The sequence below is a fragment of the Microchirus variegatus genome (genome assembly GCF_963457635.1).
Source record: "Microchirus variegatus genome assembly, chromosome: 8".
In the NCBI taxonomy this organism is placed as follows: domain Eukaryota; kingdom Metazoa; phylum Chordata; class Actinopteri; order Pleuronectiformes; family Soleidae; genus Microchirus; species Microchirus variegatus.
This window is the reverse complement of record NC_139809.1, coordinates 17,045,711-17,068,565: the sequence shown is the minus strand read 5'-3', so window position 1 is coordinate 17,068,565 and position 22,855 is coordinate 17,045,711. Positions and strand designations below refer to the sequence as shown.

Genomic DNA, 22,855 nt, shown 5'->3' with positions numbered 1-22,855 from the left:
AATTCACGTATTTCCCTGTTTGTCAGTTAAAAACTTAAAAAAATGAGCTTTAAATCATGTTAATTTATCTCTTTGTTTATATTTCAGGGTTCCCTGCTGCGTTGCGGCTGGATGTCCGAACACCTTCCGGACTTTTCTACAGTCAACAAATTTGCCGTTTCATCTTTGGTAGCTAGCATTTTAAGCCACTGCTGTTGAAGCACCAGTTAGCATTAGCATTACACGTCTGTTTGCCAACATCTGGCTGCTCCCACTGGAAGATTATTATTATTATTTTCTAGTGATAATAACCTCAATTGAGTAGCTTGTTTGTGCTACGTACACGTGTTACGCTAGTTAGCGTTAGCTGCCAGGATGGATCGCAGTAGCTGGAGCGGCAGCGAGAGCGCCGGGGAGGACATGGACAGAATGAGTGACTCGGGAGGGGACAAAACCATGGACGGGGACCCCGAGGGCGTGTGGAGCCCCGACATCGAGCAGAGCTTCCAGGAGGCCCTGGCCATTTACCCGCCTTGTGGACGGAGGAAGATTATTCTGTCAGACGAGGGGAAGATGTACGGTGAGTGGACATTACACTTAACAATTACTATTAAAGTAAATCTAACCATTGATGGCAATTACATTTTTAAAAAGATGTCACAATGTAGGCACAACACGTTTCCATGACAACTGACCGGAAAAAGACGCGTGTGACGTCATGTTTACGTGCCGCGACACCGGAGTCCAGACACCGTTTACCAGTTAGCTTCGTTAGCTGCATTTTTTACCTCCTCATTGGTTTTAGACGCGACACAAACTAGCGACTTGTAAAGCAGTTGTTTTCGGTGTCACTGAATCATTAGAATCAGTCGATTAAATAAAGATTTATTCACAGAATCGTTCAGTACTTCCTGTATTACTTCACCGAACTGAAATACCACTGAAGGGGTTGTGACTGGGCTCGCTGTACACCGAATACATGCTAAATGCTAAATACACCAGACACCAAACCTGGACCTAATAAGACCCAAGCTGGTTTCTGGGGTTAAGTTTAGGGCTAAGATTTGAATTGTGGTTATGGTTAAAGTTAGAGGTTTGTTTTACACTGTTCAAATGAGTGGAAGTCAATGCCGTGTCCTGAGAAGAATAGCCGCACAAACGTGTGTGTGTGTGTGTGTGTGTGTGTGTGTGTGTGTGTGTGTGTTCTTGTCTTTCTATGCTTGTGTGGACCACCCCCTGGCAAACTACCTTTTTTGTGGGGACATTTTACCTTGTGGGGACAAAATGCCCGGTCCTAACAAGGATAATGCTAGGATGAGCTCCTTTGACCCTAATGGATGATCTGTCAAAGTTTCAGCAGAAGTCCTCATAGACTTAGAAAACTCAGAAATGTGTGTGTTTAAAGTTTGCCATGTGGCCACTCAGTGTTACTGCACCCAAATTTTTTTTTCGAATGGGTGGAGTGAAGACAAATTTTGTGATTGGCTGAAGCAGGGGAATTTTGTGATTGGCTATTTCAAAGGCAGACAGTACATTTCAAATGAAAAACAATGCAAACAGAGCTTTGACTATTATTATAATTATTACTATTTACTATTCACAAAAACTTTAGCAATAATCCAGAGCACCACAATTAGAGTTATAATAATAATAATAATAATATTATAATAATAATATTTAAACTGGAAATAGTCAATTTTAGCCACAGATTAATTAAATAATGATTCAAATATATATTTTTGAACCACTTTTGCAAATCATGTGTATAAATCAGTGTATGAGTGTAGAGGATAGGCTTATTAAGGAAACTGAAAAATTGTAGTAAGAGTTTCATGTATTTTAATTGTAAGCACACTCAGGTAATGTTTATGAGATGTGCTGTACAAATAAAACAGATTTGACTGCATCAGTATTAATAATATACACTCAATGTTATTTTGATTTACCTTTCAGAGACGTTTTCATTTGAATCTATAATGTACCGTAACCAAAAATAAACTGAAAAATTAGTTTAATTTACATGAATTACATGAATTTTATTATATTTTAAGTAAAGTCATACTTGAATTTCACAGAGGGGATTAAACAGGTTATCTGTCAATCTTAAGATCACCATCCTAACAGTAGTTTTGCTTTAAACTCAGAGTTTAACTGAAAACTTAATTTTATTGACATTTTGCTTTGAAACCACACATTTGATAATTGTCAGCCTCGTCATCATCTTCTCTCTTAGTTTGACTCCACAGTTGTTTTTTTCTTTTTCTTGAACCATTCTTTTTATGTTCTTCCAGTCTCTTTCTGTTTACTGCCATTGTCTCCTTTTCTAAATTTCTTATTCACATGACAACTTGTGACTGCAGTCCAGGCTGTATGGACCAGGCCAATGGGCTAGATGCCTTGTGATGTATTTTCAGTCTTAAATTGCATGTCACTGTCGTATCTGCACTGCACTTTTCCCTGTTTGTCCAGATAGAAAATGCTTTCCATCTGAAATACGTATTTCGTTAAAAGACAGTTTCAATAACTACTTAAGATATATAAAAGCACTACATCAACAACATAAAAGCTCACATAATCCATACAGCGATTGTTTTACTATGTCTAACATGCCTATGTTAGATTTTGTTCCCGTCATAATGCTTATGATTTTCTCATACATGATTATGTCTGAGCAGAACAGTACACAAGTCTTTGTCTAATTTAATCAGTCGTTGCCGTTTGAGGTAGTAAGAGGGAACGGTGTGGGATGAGCAGACCTACAGCAGACTGACAGCAGATTAACATCAGTCTAACATCAGACTAACATCAGATTAACAGCAGATTAACTCCACAATATTCAGCTCTTCTCTTCTCTGAACTTCAGGCCTTTACAGGCTAACATGCTTACAATAAAACTAAACTGAAGTATAGGCACAAGTAGAAAAGTGTATTTGTTTTTCAACATGAGCTTGACACAGCAGACACAATGACGAAACACGGTGCATAAACCAGGCATGTGTGAGTAAAGAGAGTGGCCAGTTGAACTGGACAGTCCCAGGAAACAAGAACAGCACATGGACAATAACTACTGAGATAAACATAGATTTAAACAGGCTCACACAGGTGCAATGTTGGTCAAACTAGGTCATAGGTCAAATGCAGCATGAAATTGCTTTTTCAGTCTAACAGAATTAGGGACAACTAGTAAATAATCCTCTGCTTAGGGGTCGAGATCTTAAAAATACAAGTTCTGATTCATAGATGATGCTGTTAGTGTGTGAAATAATACACCATTAATCTGAAAAATACTACATTACTTGCACTTTTAACACAAAAAGAGCCATTATGCATGACTGTATAGTCGCAGCCTTGGCCTCCACACTCTTGTCTCAGGCTCAGGCTGAGACTCTCAGGTTGATTGAGAACAGCTCAGAGTTCTGTGATGTAAAAATCATTTTAAATTGGGCAGATCTTCACCGACTGTTTTGTGAGCATGACACGTCCTCATCACAAATGACACTCTACCTCTCGTCTCACTGACATATAGAAATAAAGACTGAAAGGCTGTAAACACAAAGACAGGTTTGGACTCACTGCCTTGAAGCTAGTATATCCAGTAAATGATGACATTTTGGTTGTACTTTTGTGTTAATACACCCATCCTGTCTCACACATAGTGGGTCTCAATTATCAAAGGTGCATTGAAACAGATGCAGATCCAGGGACATAAGACATTGTAACCCAGATTTCACTTGTAATTTATAAAACATTCATATTTCTCTAGTATTAATGTACATCTGATCAGGTTGAACTAATGGAAGAACATGTTTTTCACTTCTGAGAAATATTGAGGACGATCAGAACTCTGTCAATCTCTAACTGCTGTGTTGTTGCACACTGAGCGGTAATGCTAAACACAGGGAAAAATGTTCATCAAATTTTTTTTTTTTAAATGTAAGGTTGAAGATTCACTGTCATTTCTCACAGTATAGCATTCTCATCCGTATTAGACAGTCGTTAAAAGACTTATTAGAAAATCTCTACTCTCACGATTTAAAAATATATATAAAAACACTACATCCACGACATCATGTAGACAAGCTCTCATAATCCATACATTGTGTTATATTATATCTTATGGAGTCAGATATTTCAGGGTGGATGTGTGTGTGGTGAGGAGGCACAGTTTTTTTTACTATGTGTAACATGTCTGTATTCTGAGCAGAACAGAACTTGCAGTTTGAGGGAGTAAGAGAGAAAGGTGGGGGATGGGCAGCATCAGATTAACAGCAGACTAACATCAGTGCAGGTGCAGCATGTCCCCCCCTCTCCCCCCTCCCTCTGATGGGCCATCAATGAAGGCTGCACTGAAAAGTGTTAATATGTTCAGAGGGTCACAGTCAGGTCAGGCTTTCCCGCCTCTTCCTGCACCTGCAAACTATGTTTATTTTTTTTAGAATGCTGCATTCACAGGAAAACAGACATTTCACTTTTAATGACCCTAACAAAACATGTTTTATGTTTAAACTAATAACTCTTTAAAATCTTAATGCTACATAGAAACTCAGAACTATGACTTAAATAATAAGTAATTTATATAAATAAATAACATTTATGAGCATCCTTTCACATTAAAGTCCAGGTTTCCAAACTTGCATTGAACGCGTCTCCAACATGTCTGACCGAGTTCAGAGGCTGCAGCAGCATCATCACATGTGTCAGAAAAGATTGGAGGACCAATTAACTGCAAAAAACGTTCAAGAACACCAAAAAACTTTACAATTATTGGAGGTAAGTCATTTTTCATATGTTTTTGAACTGTTTTAAAACATTTCTAGTTTTCTGGTGCATTTGAAGTATTATTATAGAGTCATATGATTTCTATGAAATGTATTTACACATGAAATCAGTCTGTAAAGTCAGCCAGCTCATTTATTTTGACTAATTACCTTAATACATTTGAATGACAGTCACCAAGTGTTTAAATTTAAAACCTAAGATTCTGGGGGCGTGTCCACTCGAGTCCATGACACACACAGATAGACAGACCTTTTTTGTGGGGACCAAAGTATAAATATGATATTCATCATGGCTGCTTCTTGGTGTCCATGTCATCACACACAGGACTTGTTAATCGACTTTTTTTTTAAACTTTGCTGTATGGAAAATCATTTGTGTTAGTAAACATTATCAGTGTACTTTTTTAATAAAGTGAACAGTGTTTTTTTTTTTGCTTCTTGTTAATTTTACAACTTATAACTTTTCAGATGATGAAGCGAAGGAAAGTTGAACAAGAAGAGGAACAGGTATGTTTTCCTCTTCCTTTGTTTCTTATATTGATGTCGGCTGAAAGCCACTAACATGTTTAGGTTTTTAAAAAGAGACTAAAAGTTTCACACATTTGACATAATTGGAATATTATTTCAGTAAAGCTTAATTAATGTTCCCATAATTTGGAGCTCATACAGTTTTTACTGGTTTGTATGGATGAAACATTATATATAAATATATATTTTTTACAGTATAATGAAATCATAATTTGAGACAATGCAATATATAAATCATACAGGCTGGTTATTAATTCTTCTATTTTTTTCTTCTAGTTCTATTGTTGACTGTTATGTCCTATGTCCTATTCATATGAAAAGGTTATTCATACATGTAGGAAACATTTCATATTTTCAGTTGTGATCACATTCCATTATATTTCAGATGTTATTACACTGTGAATATTGAACTGAACCTTGTTTTATATATTTATATATATATATGTGTATATATAAACACACACAGTACTGTGCAGAAGACTCAGGCCACCATTAGATTTGTTGTTTTAGCTGCTGCTATAACCACAATCAAGGATAATTATTTCTATTTCACTTCACTGGAACACATCCAGAAAATATGTATGCAGTTTTTTTTTTTTTTTTTTTTTTTTTTAAAGAAAAAATCCTCTACAGGTGTAGAGTATTTAGCATGATCTACTCTTACACTTGAACAATAACACAGCTCTGTCAATACTGGAGTGGAACCTTCATTAATGTTACTGCTAAATCCTGTTTTTCCTACTATTTCATTTATAGAAATATCTGCTGTAAAAAATGCTGTTATGCTGTTACATACACGTGTTGCATGAGTTAAACTCACTGACAGCTCGCTAATATATAAGAGCAGCTTTAAGTCGCATCACTTCATTCACAATTCATATGATCACAGAAAAAAACAACAAAGCTGCTGGAGACTGAAACGTTTGCACAGTACTGTGTATATGTGTATATATAGCAGATTAAATCAAAGTACCGCAGTCTGTCAGATGCTAATTTTCCACCAACCATTGGGCCTTAATGGTCTGTAATGACACATGAACACAGTTTTTACATTGTGAACTAAACTTAGCACAAAAAGTAAGGAAATGTATGTTTATTGGATCATTTCTTGTTGTAACAATATAATGTATACTGTTGTAAACTCTGTTTATTTCCCTTTTAATAAGGAAACTGATTAATTGAAGCATTCCAAATTTTGCAATGCAACTGAAATTATTATTATATTTGTATTATTATTTAATATTTACATTATTATATTTAGTTATTTTTGCACGGATCACAGTGCTGCAAAAATTATCCATTTGTCAGTGAGTGAACTTATAATTGATCATTGTGTTTTTTCAGGAGGACTGTGATGCTTCTCTATCAGAATCTAGCCATGATCTGGAAAGTGATTATGTGCCATCAGCCTCAGAGACCTCAGACAGCGAATCCACATGTGAGGTTCTTGAAAATAACACAAAATCAACACTAAAAATAAACCCTAAACTTCAAGATGAACCTGCCAACAACTTAAGTGACTCAGACGACAACCCCTGCAACTCCAATGTTGACGAAGACTGTGGCACAAAACACAAAAGTGACAGGGAAGACGAGACAACGGAATCAAAAGTTAGTGTGAAAAGCTGCAGAAGAGGACAGAAACGAAAATTTGACAAAAAACACTACTGTGTGTACTGTAAACATCCTCAGAGCAAAATGGCACGGCATTTGAAGAGAAAGCACAGTAATGAAAAAGAAGTGGCCCTAGCACTGTGTGAAAATCCGAAAGCATGCAGCCAGATATTAGCGTCACTTCGCAAAAAAGGAGATTACTACCATAATGTTGACGTTTTGAAGGAAGGACAAGGTGAGATTGTTACCTACAGGCAGCCAACAGAAGAAGTTGAGCCAAATGATTACTTACCATGTAACAAGTGTTTCGGGTTCTTCAAGAAAAATGAACTATGGAGACATGAAAAACGGTGTAAAAAAAACGAGAAGCCTGAAGTTCAGTCGAAGCAAAGAAAAAGAGTTCAGTCTGCTGCCATTTCTCTTTTACCTCACGAAGGACAAGCGTCACAAAGGTGCTCAGAGATTATAAGCAGAATGATTGTTGATAAAGTATCTATACAAGTGAAAAATGACCCACTCATCTGTGAATATGGAGAAAGACTCCTAGAGAGGCATGGAAGTGATCAATCAAAGGACGGTCACGTCAGCCAGAAGATGAGAGAGCTGGGCAGATTTCTTGTTGCTGCTCGGTCCATGAACCAGAGGGTGAAGAACCTACAAGATATCTTGGTGCCTCCTTATTTTAAACTAGCTGTTGATGCTGCAAAAAAAGCCAGTGGTTTCTTGAAGGCGAAATATCGTTATGACACACCATCTCTTGCAATAAAATTAGGTCATTCGCTGAAGACGCTTTGTGAAATTGTAATTGGCCAACATGTCAAGAATGAGGACGATGTGGCTGCTGCCAGAGTTCGGAGCTTCTTAGGGTTAGTGTCCACAGAGTGGGGTCTTTATGTGTCACGTCGTGCCCGAACCAACTTGGAGGAGGATCGTTGGAATAAAAAAGACATGATCCCTTTAACAGCAGATGTGATGAAGATGAACAACATTTTAAAAAGCACAAAGATAGAAGCAAAACAGATGCTCTTGACTGGACCTAACCCTGATGCTTACAAGACTTTAAGTGAGTGCCTTCTCTCTCAGATTATTCTGTTCAATAGACGGCGACAAGGAGAAGCTGCCAGAATTCCTCTGCTGACCTACAAGAACAGAGTCAAAGACATACCAAACGAAGACGTCATGCAGTGTCTTTCAAAATTCGAACAAAACTTAAGCAACACAATTACCAGGCTTGTCATAAGAGGAAAGAGAGGACGGAAGGTGCCTGTACTCCTCACAAGTGAGATGACTGAGTCACTGGATTTCCTAATCAAACAGAGAAATGATGAAAATGGGGTCCTGGAATCGAACGATTATGTCTTTGCAAGACAGAACTCAAAGTCTCATCTACGTGGTTCAGATTGTTTGAGAAAATATGCCAATGCATGTGATGCAGAAAGGCCTGAAACACTCACATCAACTCACCTGAGAAAACATGTGGCCACATTGAGTCAAATCATGAACCTTAAAGACAATGAGTTGGATCAGTTAGCAAATTTCATGGGACATGATGTTCGCGTTCATCGCGAATACTACAGACTAACAGAGAACACGCTTCAGCTTGCCAAGATTAGCAAACTGCTAATGGCCATAGAATGTGGGACTGAGGTTTACAAAGGCAAATCGCTAGATGAAATCAGTTTAGACATAGAAGGTAAGTATGAAAGTAGAAAGTTACAGAGTATCGTTTGAAGTTTTTTATGTTGTGATGTGTGTTCTATCAAAACAGTTCCTCCAGCTTCACAAATAAGTGCTGAACAGACGTTTGAAGACCAATCTTCTGAACCAGAAGAAGAATATGATGGTAAGTTATTTTAGTTTTTAGTTATTTTACACATTTATTCACTTTATCCTCCATATGAGTATCACATGGCTGTTGGTGCCAATCCCAGCTGATTTAGGGTCACATCCTGGGGCCTGGGGAGTTAGTTAACCCTGAGATGAGGGAAACTCTGTTTTTTTTTGTTTCAAAATGCCAGTTTGGCTCAACTCTGAGTCAGTTACCCTGGCAACATACTCTGTGAACCTAACTCAAGTCATAAACGTAGCGTTTTTGTTTCTTTTGAGTTATTTATTTTTGTTTCCAAAAATGTGCACTTTTACCTTTACAGCATCTGTCAGTATGATGACATTTTAATACTGACATGATATTACATTTATATTTTCTCTTGTAGAAGAAACACCGTCTGAGAGTCTGTTGGCAGAAACCTCATCTCCAAGACCAGACGAGCAGATAAAGCCTCAGGAAACAGGTAAACTCTTAGTAATTATCATTAATTTGACCCTGCTCCTGTGTATTAACAGTTCAGTATTCTATAATTAATCCTTAATATGAATTACATTTTTATTTTGCATTGTAAGTTTGAGTGTATGTTACTTCTTTCTTTGTTAAAATAATACAGTTCTGTTTTTCTTCTTCCTGAAGCGTCCTCCAAAAAAAAGACATCAAAGCGGTCAAGATCATCATTCCAGGAATCATATGGTATGATCAGTGAAGGAGCATTATTATATGGCTATTATTGTATATATAATATATAAATGTGATAATTTGGGGTGATTTATGATCTGTTTTATTTTGTAGGAGAGACATCCATTCAACTTCCAGACACCTCAGCTCCAACTCCACCAAAAAAGCCTAAGAAGACTCAGAAAATAGGTAAACTCTTCTTCTGTCTTATTTGTCTCCTCCTGCTTTTGTGTATGATCACTTCTACAGTCTCCAATTACAACAAAACAAATAAAGGGAAAGTTCCAGGGTTTTGTGTAAATAAATCTTGCTTTGTAAGTGAATAGTACTGTAAAAAAAAAAATGTGAAATATCATGCGTTTGTTACCTGCTCTCTCAGTTTGTCCACACACTTCAGCTGCATCTTCATGAAGCATGTGACGCTGTGCTGTGATTGTGGTGTAAGGGATGGAATGTTAGGTGGACAGAAACAGCTGCTGGGCTCAGGGTTCTGGATTATGATTAGTCTATTGTGGCAAAGTACATATTACTCTCTTCTGCATCAAAACCAACTTGTGGGGTTAAAAATACACTTTTACAGTATGTTTCACCAGGATGTTCTAGGAAACACAACATTTCAGAATTACAAATCAGCTGCACTCACTATGTGTCTTATGTTCTTTTCTAAATGTCAGGTGTGGATCCACAAACCGTACCTCCCAAAAAAGGCCAACGGAGATCTTGGACATCTGCAGAAAAACAGGCAGTATGGAAGCATCTTGGCAAATACATGACTCTGCAAAGAGTTCCAGGTAAAGAGATCTGTGATGAGGCCATTGACAAAGAGCCAGATCTCTCCAGGCGCGATTGGAGAGATGTGAAAAACTATGTGTACAATTATATTGTATCATCCAGACGTAAACAGCTGTAGTTTTGTTTAGTTTTTTTCTGGTTGAACAGAGGTTGTAAATGTACCCAAATGTTGGTGCCTGTAAGCACTTTGACAGTCGCAGGACTTAAAATGCTGATAGCAAATTGTTTTATTACTGAGTTTGTTCTACAGTAATCAATGGTGCTGAAGAATTTTAAGTGAAGTTGAAGTTGAAAAAGTGAAGTGATGAGATGGTGAAGTGGTGAAGTGATGAGATGGTGAAGTGGTGAAGTGATGAGATGGTGAAGTGATGATGTGATGAGATGGTGAAGTGGTGAAGTGATGAGATGGTGAAGTGGTGAAGTGATGAGATGGTGAAGTGGTGAAGTGATGAGATGGTGAAGTGGTGAAGTGATGAGATGGTGAAGTGATGATGTGATGAGATGGTGAAGTGGTGAAGTGATGAGATGGTGAAGTGGTGAAGTGATGAGATGGTGAAGTGGTGAAGTGATGAGATGGTGAAGTGGTGAAGTGATGAGATGGTGAAGTGATGATGTGATGAGATGGTGAAGTGATGAGATGGTGAAGTGGTGAAGTGATGAGATGGTGAAGTGATGAGATGGTGAAGTGGTGAAGTGATGAGATGGTGAAGTGATGAGGTGGTGAAGTGGTGAAGTGATGAGATGGTGAAGTGATGAGATGGTGAAGTGGTGAAGTGATGAGATGGTGAAGTGGTGAAGTGATGAGATGGTGAAGTGATGATGTGATGAGATGGTGAAGTGATGAGATGGTGAAGTGGTGAAGTGATGAGATGGTGAAGTGGTGAAGTGATGAGATGGTGAATTGGTGAAGTGATGAGATGGTGAAGTGGTGAAAATGTTTTCATGTATTAATTTTTTTCATTGTTTGTTTACCTCCTCTTTTATAATGAGATGATCCTTGTGAAGGGAACATTATGGTTTTCCCATAAGTGATGTTAGTTTATCAAAGACACTTCCTTTGTGAAGTGTGATCTTTATCATTAAATGATGTTTGATGTTACTGATAAAGTGATTTGTGTTATTTTTCTCATACTTTTTGGAGCTGCAACAATTAATATATTAATTGATTACTAAATTAATTGTTAATTGTTTAACTATTTTGAATAAGTGATTAAATCAGAATATGAGAGAAATCAAATTAAATTAAATGACATTTTTAGGACCAAGCTCAATTATTAAAAATAAATAAATAAGCAACATATTGATTAAGTTGCAGCTCAAATAAAGTGATTAGAGTTGATTCAGTACTTAATATCTCTATTAGCTACTTACATGGTAGCTAATACATGTGGTATTTTACATGTGATAGAAAACTCATCCTGTAATTAAAAAATACTTGTGGCATCATAAGAAACCCACAGATTAGTCAGTATTATTATTATTATTATTATTTAAAATAGATGTGTTACTTTGGCTGTGAATCATGGACTTTTTTCAGTAAACAAACCTTAAAGTACAGTAAAAAAAAAAAAAGTACAAGTTGTCTTCAGAATAAGTAGTGGAAGTGTTTACAATTAACCTAAAATTAATTTATATATAAAAAATTAATTATATGTATTGAGTACAGTATTTCAGGTGTGAAACTTCACTAATCAACTACTATAATAAAGATTAATATATTTGTAGAGATCCCTGCTCCACTGTTCTAAAAACCTACAAACAAATACATGTGCGTATGTTAAAGTCTGCCTAGCAACAGTCACCGGTCCACACAAGTGCAGCAGAAAACTTTTTTTGCTTTTCTTTGAGTGTTTTCGAATCTGAAGTGAGATTCTTGCTCTCTACTCCCATCTAGTGAAGGATTTGATTTTTGCACATTTCTAGCTACAGTGGAAGTGGTGGTCCACACAATGACTACTGAGAACGTGGTCCACACAATGTGGTAAAGACATGTATGTGTGTGTGTGTGTGTGTGTGTGTGTGTGTGTGTGTACTAATAAAGTGATGAACAGATGGTCCTCTGGCTGCCACCAGCTGTGCCTGTGTTCTCTCAGTATACAGAGTGCACTCTCCTGATTTCTTTGCACTACTTTAGTCTTGGGTTTAAATTTAAACCAAACCCCCCCCCCCCACACACACACACACCCAGTAGCAGATACTTTTTAACCTTTCGTTCTCGAGGCAGACTGATTAACCGGCGCCTGTTGCGTCTTCTAAATAAGTGTCATTGATGTCATTAAAAGGCTTAAAAAAATGAAACAGTGCATTACTTTAAATATAAACGCAGATTTATGTGGATTCCAGGATGAGTCGTGACTATTTTGGCCACTGAAATAACCAATAACTGCCCGTTACCGAGCATTCACGTGTTGACATATACAGTAGTGCACTGGTCCAGGAGCCAATCAATGGCTCTCATCCTGTCCTCGTCTCAGTGGCAGTTTGTTTAGCTTGTTGACTCTGTCTCTGCGTCTGTGACACGTTCATCACCGAGGCCCTAATTGCATTTGAGCAGAGCAGATGATGAAGCTCCTTCCCGTGGCTTGGCTCACGGGAACGGATGCGAGATCGTCACAAAATCTGACCTCTGACCTCCAATCACATGATCATACATGTAAGGAAACACCTTTGGAGAAATGTGACCTGCTTCGCTTTCCGTAAACGTGGTTCCAGTACGTTAGTTACATGTTTAAATCGAGGGGTTTTCCCACAACTGAATATAACTGAAGCTTACAAACACGTCTGTAGCGCTAGTTAGCATGAGTTGAACATTGCGGTCCTGTACTTTGCTACACGCTCGTAGCACAGTTTACACACCGGGGTTTTCTACAAAACTCACGGGAAACGCAAAAAAAATAAAAAAATATTTACACACCTATTTATTGACAGCAGCTTCGGGTTAGCGGGAGTAGCTAACGTGTAGTTGTGCTACAACGGCTTCAACCCCAACAGTGTTTTTTTTTTATCTGCTCTGACAAATCTGCAGGACGTCTTTTACAAACATTTGTGATAATCTGACTTTCTTTAAGGACCTTTGGTAAATAGAAAAAAAAATGCCACAGGAAATCCAACATGACCGACTTCCTGTTTAGTGAAAAGACAAAGAAAAAGTGCCGTGAAAGGTTTTTCCTCAAACTCAAGTGACTTGACTTCTCTCCAGATCTTATCAATGTGCCAGTGTAGCTTTATTTTCTTCGTACGCACACTGTCAATTCAGCTCATCTTAAGGCCACATTATACTTCTCCGACTGCGTATGCGTTATCCGTCTGCGTCACCACGTAGACGCCTCGAGCATTTATACTTCTGCGTCGTGGTGACGGACACTCGCTGCAATTTCCCGCCCGATTAGTAGGGGTCGCTGCGCAAGGTTGTTGTGCTTCTGGCTACAGTGAGCAATGGCGTCCGAGAAAGAAAGAGAGAGAAAGACTGTTGTTGTTGAAACAGTGGCCGTTTCTCACTTTTCTGTGTGACGGAACGCAGTTTTAAGATAATTTGAGGCGAGAAATTGGCCATTTAGGGTCTAAACATGTGTTGTGTGTGTATAGATATGACATATTTATAGTTCGGCAGCGGCGTTATCGGCGGGGATCAGCTCCGCCTCTGTCAGGACGCCCGGAGCGCACTGAGAGCCGGCACAGAGCAGTTTCGCTCGGCCTGTCCTGAGGACCAATCGCAGCTCTTGCCGTCTCCGTAGTCCCTTGACGGAGTGACGGACACTTAAAAAATATTTCGTGCAGACGGAGACGACGCAGAGGCTCTTCGACAGTCTCTGCGTCGACGCAGAGTCTCTACGTAGCCTACGCAGAGCACTTTACGCAGAAGTATAAATTGGGCTTTACTCTCAACCTGGCCTTCAAAATAAGAGCCACTGACTTCAGATTTGTACTACTTCCTGTACAAACCTTTTGCCATAACACTTGGCAATAAAAGACTACAGTAGTGATTCTTTAAAAGAAAACAAACAAACATGTCTTTTTTATTTTAGTAGTCACTACACGACTGCCGCAAAACATCAACTAGCTAACATGCTAATAGGAGGTAGCCACACTAAAAACAAATCGGGTTCCAGGTACGGATTGGGTCGTGGATTCCTCTTCTTCTTCTTCTTCTTCTTCTGTGGGTTGTTGACTTTAATGATGCCTGGCAAACCAGTTAACAGGTGCATTACTGCCACCTACTGGACTGGAGTCTAGATAAATGGAATACAGGCAAAACAAAACAATATTTTGATCGTTACACCCTTTAAAAACAGCGTCTCGTCACAGAAAGGAACAGGATAAAGATTCGTTTTTGAGTAGAAACTGATGTAAAAGACGTCCTCACTGTTCAGTAGTCCTGCAGAAAAGAAAGAGGTAATATCTGATGGGACAGGGAACCTGTTTGCTTCTAAAAAATACCCCCCACTGGCTACAGACTAAATGGGCTGAAATGGAAAAGAAGAAAAAGGTGCGAAAAGTGCCGGGATGAACTTAGCAGGAGAGAGAAAAATAAATGGATGCATGTAAAAGGGAGAATTGAAAAGGTGCGTAATAGCACTATTATCCTTGGCAAAGGTACACGAGGAGTAGAATGTAATGGGCAGTGGCTTTGTCCCCTACACAAACATGGTATGGCTCGACGGGGACAAATCAACGCTATTGAACCTTCGTCCAAGTCTAAAGCTGCAGATCAGGGATCGGAAAACAGATGCGTAACGTAAAAGTCGACAACATACTGTGACTGTTAATGGAGGGAGAGCAGGCTGCAGCACTGACATGAACCACTATTACTATTCAGCAAGTGCCTTATTAAAGTGTGTTATTCAGGGTCGTATATATATATATATCCATCCATCCATTATCTACCGCTTTATCGCGGGGGGTGCTGTGCCTATCTCAGCAGACATTGGGCGACAGGCGGGGTACACCCTGGACAGTTCGCCAGTCCATCGCAGGGCCACATATAGACAAACAACCATTCACTCACACTCTCACACCTACGGTCAATTTAGAGTGACCAATTCACCTAATCCCCATATCGCATGTTTTTGGACTGTGGGAGGAAGCCGGAGAACCCGCGCACACACGGGGAGAACATGCAAACTCCTTGCAGAAAGGCCCTTGTTCCGAAGTTGTTCCAAACGGGGCTCGAACCCAGGAACCCGGGTCTTCTTGCTGCAAAGGCAAGAGTGCTAACCACTACACCAACCGTGGGCCCTCGTATATATATATATAGAATATAATAAAATATTCCTAGTTTACAGAGAGAAGTTGACACCGCAGCCAGACTCCTATTGGAGGATACCAGCTGTCAATCACACCGGTGTCCTTAGGGGTGGTAATCACAGCACAATACGATATGCGGTCCACAATAGCAACGATTCTGCGACAAACGATATATTGCAAGACCATCGCATCGCGCGATACATCACGATGTCCGATACCAAAACGTTAACGTGAAAAGTTAAAAGCGCACGATAGCTTTCTCCACCGTTACGGTAACGTTAGCCCTTTAGTTTCCCCTTCATTCATTTGAGCAGCGCCTCTGTGAGGAGACGTGAAGTAGTGACGCCCGGCGAGTGAAACAGTCAGTGACTGTTTACTTAAAGAGTTCCTGAAATTATTGCCCTGGAGTATTGATTAACCCTAACTCCCAAGTAAAGAACGAAGATATACCACGAACCCCTAATTTACGATAATGCACAAATTTGATCCACCCTAACTTTACTACAATATTACTACGTCAACTGACTAAACCAACCCCGAAAGCCATTTTTTTCCTAGGCCTCAGGCTTCAAACCAGAAGCCTACATCCATGGGTTACCGTTTTTTCCATGTACAATACTGATATCACAAACCTGATCCTTTTAACCTTCTTATGACCATCATGATAATCGGGCTGCTTGGATTTATCTTGGTTTTATGGCTGTAGAATTGTCCAAAAAAGTGTCAATGAGTGAGTGCTTTCACTTTCCATATCTGGCAGTTATTCAACCATAAAGAAATTTACGTTACTAAGAAGCTGTGGTCAATCTCATCTGTGATTGGCCGGTCGCTCACGCGGAAGTCGTGAAGTTCTACTGTAACAACTAGTATATTTACGCAAAAAAAGCTCTATTTCTACAAACATTTCCGGTATCCATCCATCCATCTTCTACACTCTTAGGAATAAGGGTTCCAAAAGGGTTCTTCTACAAGGGCTGAGGTTCTACCTGGAACCATTTGCGTCTGAAAAACCCTTTCCCTTTACCTGGAGTCAAAAAGGATTTTCTTATGAGGACAAGCAGAAGAACCTTATGTGGTTCTACTTAGCACTTTTATTTCTAAGAGTGTACCACTTTATCCTCCGTATGAGGGTCGTGCGGGATCTCAATCTCAGCTGACATAGGGCGATGGACAGATCCATAGTTTTTTAATTTTCTAGACGGTCTATACCTATTATTGTATCAACTCGTTCTCCCACTGCAGATTTTAAGGTTGTTTTCCAACAATTATTTGTGTTGATGTCGTTCACTGGGCCTGAAAATGAAGGACACAAACCACATCGTCCCTGATCCAGAAGCCCGGCCTCGGGGGTCAGAGTTCTGCTCCTGTGGTCTCCGAGGTCTGTCCACGCCACACAAACAACGCTCGCCACTCCACTCCACTGCAGCCTTGTTAGCGAGCGCAGTCCGCCGGGCTTTGACCTTACTCTGAGAGGGAGTTTTCTTCTTTAAAGCAGCTCGGGCTCTTAATCACTGCACTTAACTGAGTGTGGTGAGTGAAGGTAAACCACCGGAGCGCTGGCTGGAAAGTGAAAAGAAGAAGAAAATGGTTTCCAGACGGTTAAAAAAAAAAAGTGCTTATTTGCTAAGTGGTCGTTTGTCTCAATGCGGCCTCAATGACAAGTGACAAATTACATGATAATTGGTTTCTAATGTTTTTTTTTTTCCTGCTTTCGGCCTCGTAACAATTACATCACTCCAGTCACTTTGGCTTCATTTGAGAATTCCATTGCTTCATTTGTTCTTCAAACAAATCACGCCTGTGATTAGTTTGGTTCATAAAGGCTGCGACGTAGACTTGACAGCTGGACGGATCGGTCAATAGTCATTTCATTGGACTTTGTTGGTATGGCGTGTCCTGCATGTTAGCAGACGACCTTTGGTGTCTTTTTAGACAATTTGTCATCTTGGAATTGTCGGCCGAGGTTCTCGGCGGAACTTTGTAACCTGAATCCTGAGAATAATCTGTTAGAAATTGGAAGTGAGCTAACACAGCAGTTTCGTTGGCGTTTGTTCTCTGAAGACGGATTCACGTGATGACCTCGCCTTCAAACCTCTAAATGGTTTTGTCCGGCGATATTCTGTTTATGGTACGAGCGAAGAAGAAGAAGAGGATATTGGACCGATTTTTTTCAAAATAGTCTATAGTAAACTTAGTAGTTGCGTGATCCTTGTCGTATCGCTGGGTAATAACGGCCAAATATGTTCAAAATCTGTCGATAACACAACTGTTTTTCATAAAATCTGTCCATTATTGTCTTGATGTATTGATTAGTTTGGTGATCTGTGTTTTGCCAAACCTGGAAACGATGGACTCTTTTGTCCACGAACCCAAAGTGAATAACTTTATCGTGATTTATTTGTTATATTATGGCGCAAAAAGAGGCTGCTAAGTGATTAGTAAGTGTTGGATGATTAAAAATGAACCCCAACCCTTGTTGACTGTTAATTGGGATTAGGGTTAGGGGTTAGGGTCTTGGTGTTTGCTGTTTGTTGTTCTGTCTATAAAGAATCTTGAAACCACAACTATCAGGTGATATTTTATCCTCATATATATCAATATTGGATGATTTGAGAGGGTTTTTATGGCGATATTTGTCACCCTCTGTATCTGCTCGCACACAGAGTAGCTACAGCTTGGCGAAATGGAGGGGGGGGGACAGTGTTCGTCACAGTTAATGACCATCTGACTTTGGCCTTGAAGTCTTTCACTGGGCAAGAAGAGAAAAGAGAGGGAGAGAGGAGAAGAGGGGAGGGGAAGCCCATTCACTACAAGAGGAACAGAAGAGGGGGAACAAGGGAACAGCCAGAGGATGGATGGATGGATGGGGGGGGGGGGTCATCTGTGTGTGTGTGTGTGTTGGAGAGTTTTTGAGAAAGAGGGAGAGCGAGGGATGTGTGCCGCAGGGTTAGTGAAGGATGATAATTCACCGTTAAGCCTCCTAGAAAGACCAGCTGGCCCCTCTGGAGTCAGATGTCAGCCTCCGCAGCCAGGACCCACTCTGTGTGTGTGTGTGTGTGTGTGTGTGTGTGTGTGTGTGTGTGTGTGTGTGTGTGTGTGTGTGTGTGTGTGTGTGTGTGTGTTGGCACCCATGCATGTACATACGTGTGTGTGTGTGCTGTCGTCAGTCACGGCTTTTGATTGCTAGAAGGAAAACACCTGCACGAGCTGTAGATTTTATCACTGTAAGCTCCCTATCTCTGCGAGAGTGGTCAGAGCACACACACACACACACTCACACACAGAGACAAACACACACACAGAGACGAACACACACACACCATCTGCTAGTTAGTTAGGGCTATTGTTGTGAGCCATTTGGGTGGTGAGTAGAGGTTTTGGCTTTGTGCTGATCTTGACCATCAGTTGGCCAGCTGGCCTGACTTTGGTTTTTTCCACTTGGTTTGGAACAGAAAAACAGGCCAAAATGAGACAAAACCAAAGCAAACTGAGATGCGGAGCCACAACAAGAGGAAAACATAATCTAATTAAAAGCAACAACAACAACGGCAGAAATGTTGAAAATTAACCACATTTTTACAACTCGGAAGTCATAACCTGTTCATATTCATCGTTAAAGTGGAGCAGAATCTTACCAGAAAATTACTTTGGTCGAAGATGAAGTAAAAAGTCATAAGGTATATGACAGTTGCTTTACTTAGCCATGTTAGCTTGGGTAGCTACACTCAGTGGCGTCAGTGTTTGACATTAGCAGCTATGGTAACCAGATGCCTTGTCTCAGTGTTTGATCCGACATCATGGCATCACTGTTTTTGAGGTTAGCAGCTATGATAGCCACACATCATAGCATCAATGTTTGATGTTGGCAGCTATGAGAGCCACATACTGTAGTATTGGTGTTTGATGTTAGCAACTATGATTGCCACATGCCATAGCATCAGTGTTTGTTTTTAGCAGCTATGATAGCCACACACCGTAGCATCGATGTTTGTTGTTAGCAGCTATGATAGCCACACCGTAGCATCTGTGTTTGGTGTTAACCACACACTGTAGCATTAATGTGTGATGTTAGCAGCTATAATAGTTACACACAGTACCATTAGTGTTTGATGTTAGCAGCTATGATAGTTACACACCGTACCATTAGTGTTTAATGTCAGCCGCTATGATAGCCACATGCCATAGCATCAGTGTTTGTTTTTAGCAGCTATGATAGCCACACACCATAGCATCAATGTTTATTGTTTGCAGCTATGATAGCCACACACCGTAGCATAGGTGTTAAGTGTTAGCCGTTATGTTAGCCACACACTGTAGCATTAGTGTGTGATGTTAGCAGCTATAATAATTGCACACCATGGCATTAGTGTTTGATGTTAGCAGCTATAATAGCTGCACACCATGGCATTAGTGTTTGATGTTAGCAGCTATAATAGCTGCACACCATAGCATTAGTGTTTGATGTTAGCAGCTATAATAGTTACACTCCGTAGCATTAGAGTTTTATGTTAGCAGCCATGATAGCTTCACACCATAGCGTCAGTGTTTTATGTAAGCAGCTATAATAGTTGCACACCGTAGTGTTGGTGGTTGATGTTGGCAAACATCGATGTTGGCATCGATGTTTGACATTAGCACCGATTATAGCATCATGCCATAGCATCAATGATTGGCATTAGCAGCTATGATAGCCACATGCCCTAGCATCAATGTTTGACGTTAGCAGCCAGGATAGCCACACACACACACACCATAGTATATTTGTTAGCTAACGTCACACACGCAGATATTGACATTTAGCTACGATGTAGCTGTAACTGTGATCCCACAGCTGCTTTTGTGTATCCGTAAAAGTTGATTCTTCAGGTTTTCACTCTCTCACCGCCGTCTAACAAACAAACAAACAAACAAACACTCAGACCATTGTGATGACATCACCTCGTAAAGATGGCTGCAAATGTCAACTCGGTTTTTGTTGTTGTTGTTGTTGTGCCAAATCTCGCTTTCTGCTATCGTTATATTGTTTAGTACTTCTCCAGTAAAGCAACACTGTTAATCTGTTAACTAATCACACACACACACACACACACACGCACACACACGCACACACACACGCACACAGACACACACAGACACACACAGTGTATTACAAAGCCACGTCTCTAACAGGTTTTCTGGATGTAACAGTGAGGGTTTTCTTCCTCCTCCTCTGCCTGACTAATCTATACTAGCCAGGTCATGCTGAGTCTGCTGTGCTCCCCATTGAATGGGTTGAATTATTCAGCATTGTAAGTGTGTGTGTGTGCGCGTGCGTGAGTGTGTGTGTGCGTGCGTGCGTGCACACGTAAGCATGGGTACAGCTGGCCTGCTGGTTCCTTTAATCAGGGGACAGCCAGTCTGCATGAATGCCTGTATTGTTGGGTCATGTGTATTCAGGGCCTTAGCGTACGTGTGATTTGTGTTTGTGCGCGCATGTGTGTGTGCATGTGCATGTGCGTGTGTGCATGTGTGTGTGGCTCAACAAGGGCCATCGTCACAAGGTCACCGGGTCAACAGCAGTAAATCAGACTCAAAGTTGTTTGTCATATTTGTGATGGTTTATGAGGAAGAAAAGACAGACGTAACAGTTTTGTTTGTGTTTTTGTGTGTCTCTCTGTGCGTGTGTGTGTGTGTGTGTGTGTTCAGAATGTTTCATCAATACGTCCTGTGTTTTTTTTGTCCAGGTCGAAATGAGCTGATAGCCAGATACATCAAGCTCCGAACAGGAAAGACGCGTACGAGGAAACAGGTAATTATGGGATCGGACATCAAATCCAGACACAGCATCGACAGCAGGTCACTTAGAATAGAATAGAACATATTTATGAGGATATAAGGGATGGACTTTTCTTTAGTAAAATGTCAGGAGTCACAGGTCTCATAAATCTGAGCTGCAAAAGTATTTAGTTTTGTTATGATATTAAATGTAATGAATGATCTGATGTGACTGTAACCTGTCAGGTATTAGGAGTAAATAAATCAAATAAGATAAGATGTATTCCAAAATGTGGTGTTATAAAGATCAATCAACATAAATGAATACATGTTTATTAACCCTCAGGTGTTTGATTAACTACACGCTCTAGTCATTACCTTAAAATGTCAGTTTATATATAGCAAATATTTGAGGTTTAACCAAAATATTGACTTTGTTTTTGTGCTGCCTCAGATTATGTTTATTATCTGTTATTTATAGGAAACAAAATTGGCTAAAACAGATTGTGCAGCATCAGATTTAAAATTCACTACCTCTTTAGTCATTAAGGACAAAAATGTCCACTTCCAAATACTGCAATAAATATAGTACTGACTTTTTTGGGTTGAATCTTTTACACAACAGTCCTGATTAAATCTTTCACATTTTTAAAAAGTTATCAGGCTTTTATCCCCTTAAATGCCATGTTTTATTACTTAATGTCACTGTTGTTGTTTATAGGTGACTAAAAAAAGTTATTTACCATGCAACAAATGGGTGTTTGGGTAATTTTAAGTGTATTTATTATTTATTCATATATATTTTTTTTAAAATCAGTTTTGAATATGTCAAAGATTAGCTAAAAAATTTACTAACCCGATGCATAATTTGTTTTTGTGCAGCATCAGATTAAAAATTCACTAACCTCTTTAGTCATTAAGGACAAAAATGTCCACTTCCAAATACTGCTATAAAAATAGTAGATATTAATATTTTTTCTGCTTTTTTGGGGTTTAAATCATTTAATCAACTTCAGCTCTGACCAAAACGTGTGTAACATTTAGATTTAAAATGTATCATACTCTTAGAAATAAGGGTTCCAAAAGGGTTCTTCTACAAGGGCTGAGGTTCTACCTGGAACCATTTGCTTCTGAAAAACCCTTTCCCAAAGAAAGGGTTTTTCATGTGTTCTTGGTAACACTAATGGTTCCAGTAAGACCAGTAATTATAAAAAGGTTCCACCTGGAGCCAAAAAGGGTTCTCCTAGGAGGACAAGCCGAAGAACCTTATATGGTTCTACTTAGCACTTTTATTTCTAAGAGTGTACCCTCTTATGTCACCCGTCAAGTCCAGTTAATACGAAATTTTGTTTGAGCTTCGGGTTTAATTTTTACCCTGTCCATTACAATGATTAGCTTTGTGGTGGAAACAGCTGATTCAGTCACAAACATGTCAGCCTATTCTAAGATAAAGGAACATTCTGTGTATAAACACGTGTTAATATGTGTTATATATATAAATAAATATACATATGTGTTGATTTTGTATAACACCAGTGTGTGAGTTCTTGGCCTGTGTTTCCCAGGTGTCTTTTTTTGCTCCATATTCAGTGTGTGTTTGTGTGTGTGTGTGTGTGTGTGTGTGTGTGTGTGTGTGTGTGTGTGTGTGTGTGTGTGTGTG

At 39.5% G+C, this 22,855-nt stretch overlaps 1 protein-coding gene across 1 annotated transcript in view; it reads left to right on the top strand.

The window, feature by feature from the left end:
• Positions 1–354: 354 nt before the first annotated feature.
• The window catches only part of tead1a (TEA domain family member 1a), a gene marked incomplete at its 5' end in the record, with an annotated part of 33,714 nt that continues 11,213 nt past the window's right edge, over positions 355–22,855 (top strand). Inside the window, 2 exons of the mRNA XM_083893342.1 lie at positions 355–559; positions 21,165–21,229. Of these exons, the coding sequence (XP_083749468.1) occupies positions 355–559; positions 21,165–21,229 (270 nt within the window). The remainder of the gene's footprint in view (positions 560–21,164; positions 21,230–22,855) is intronic.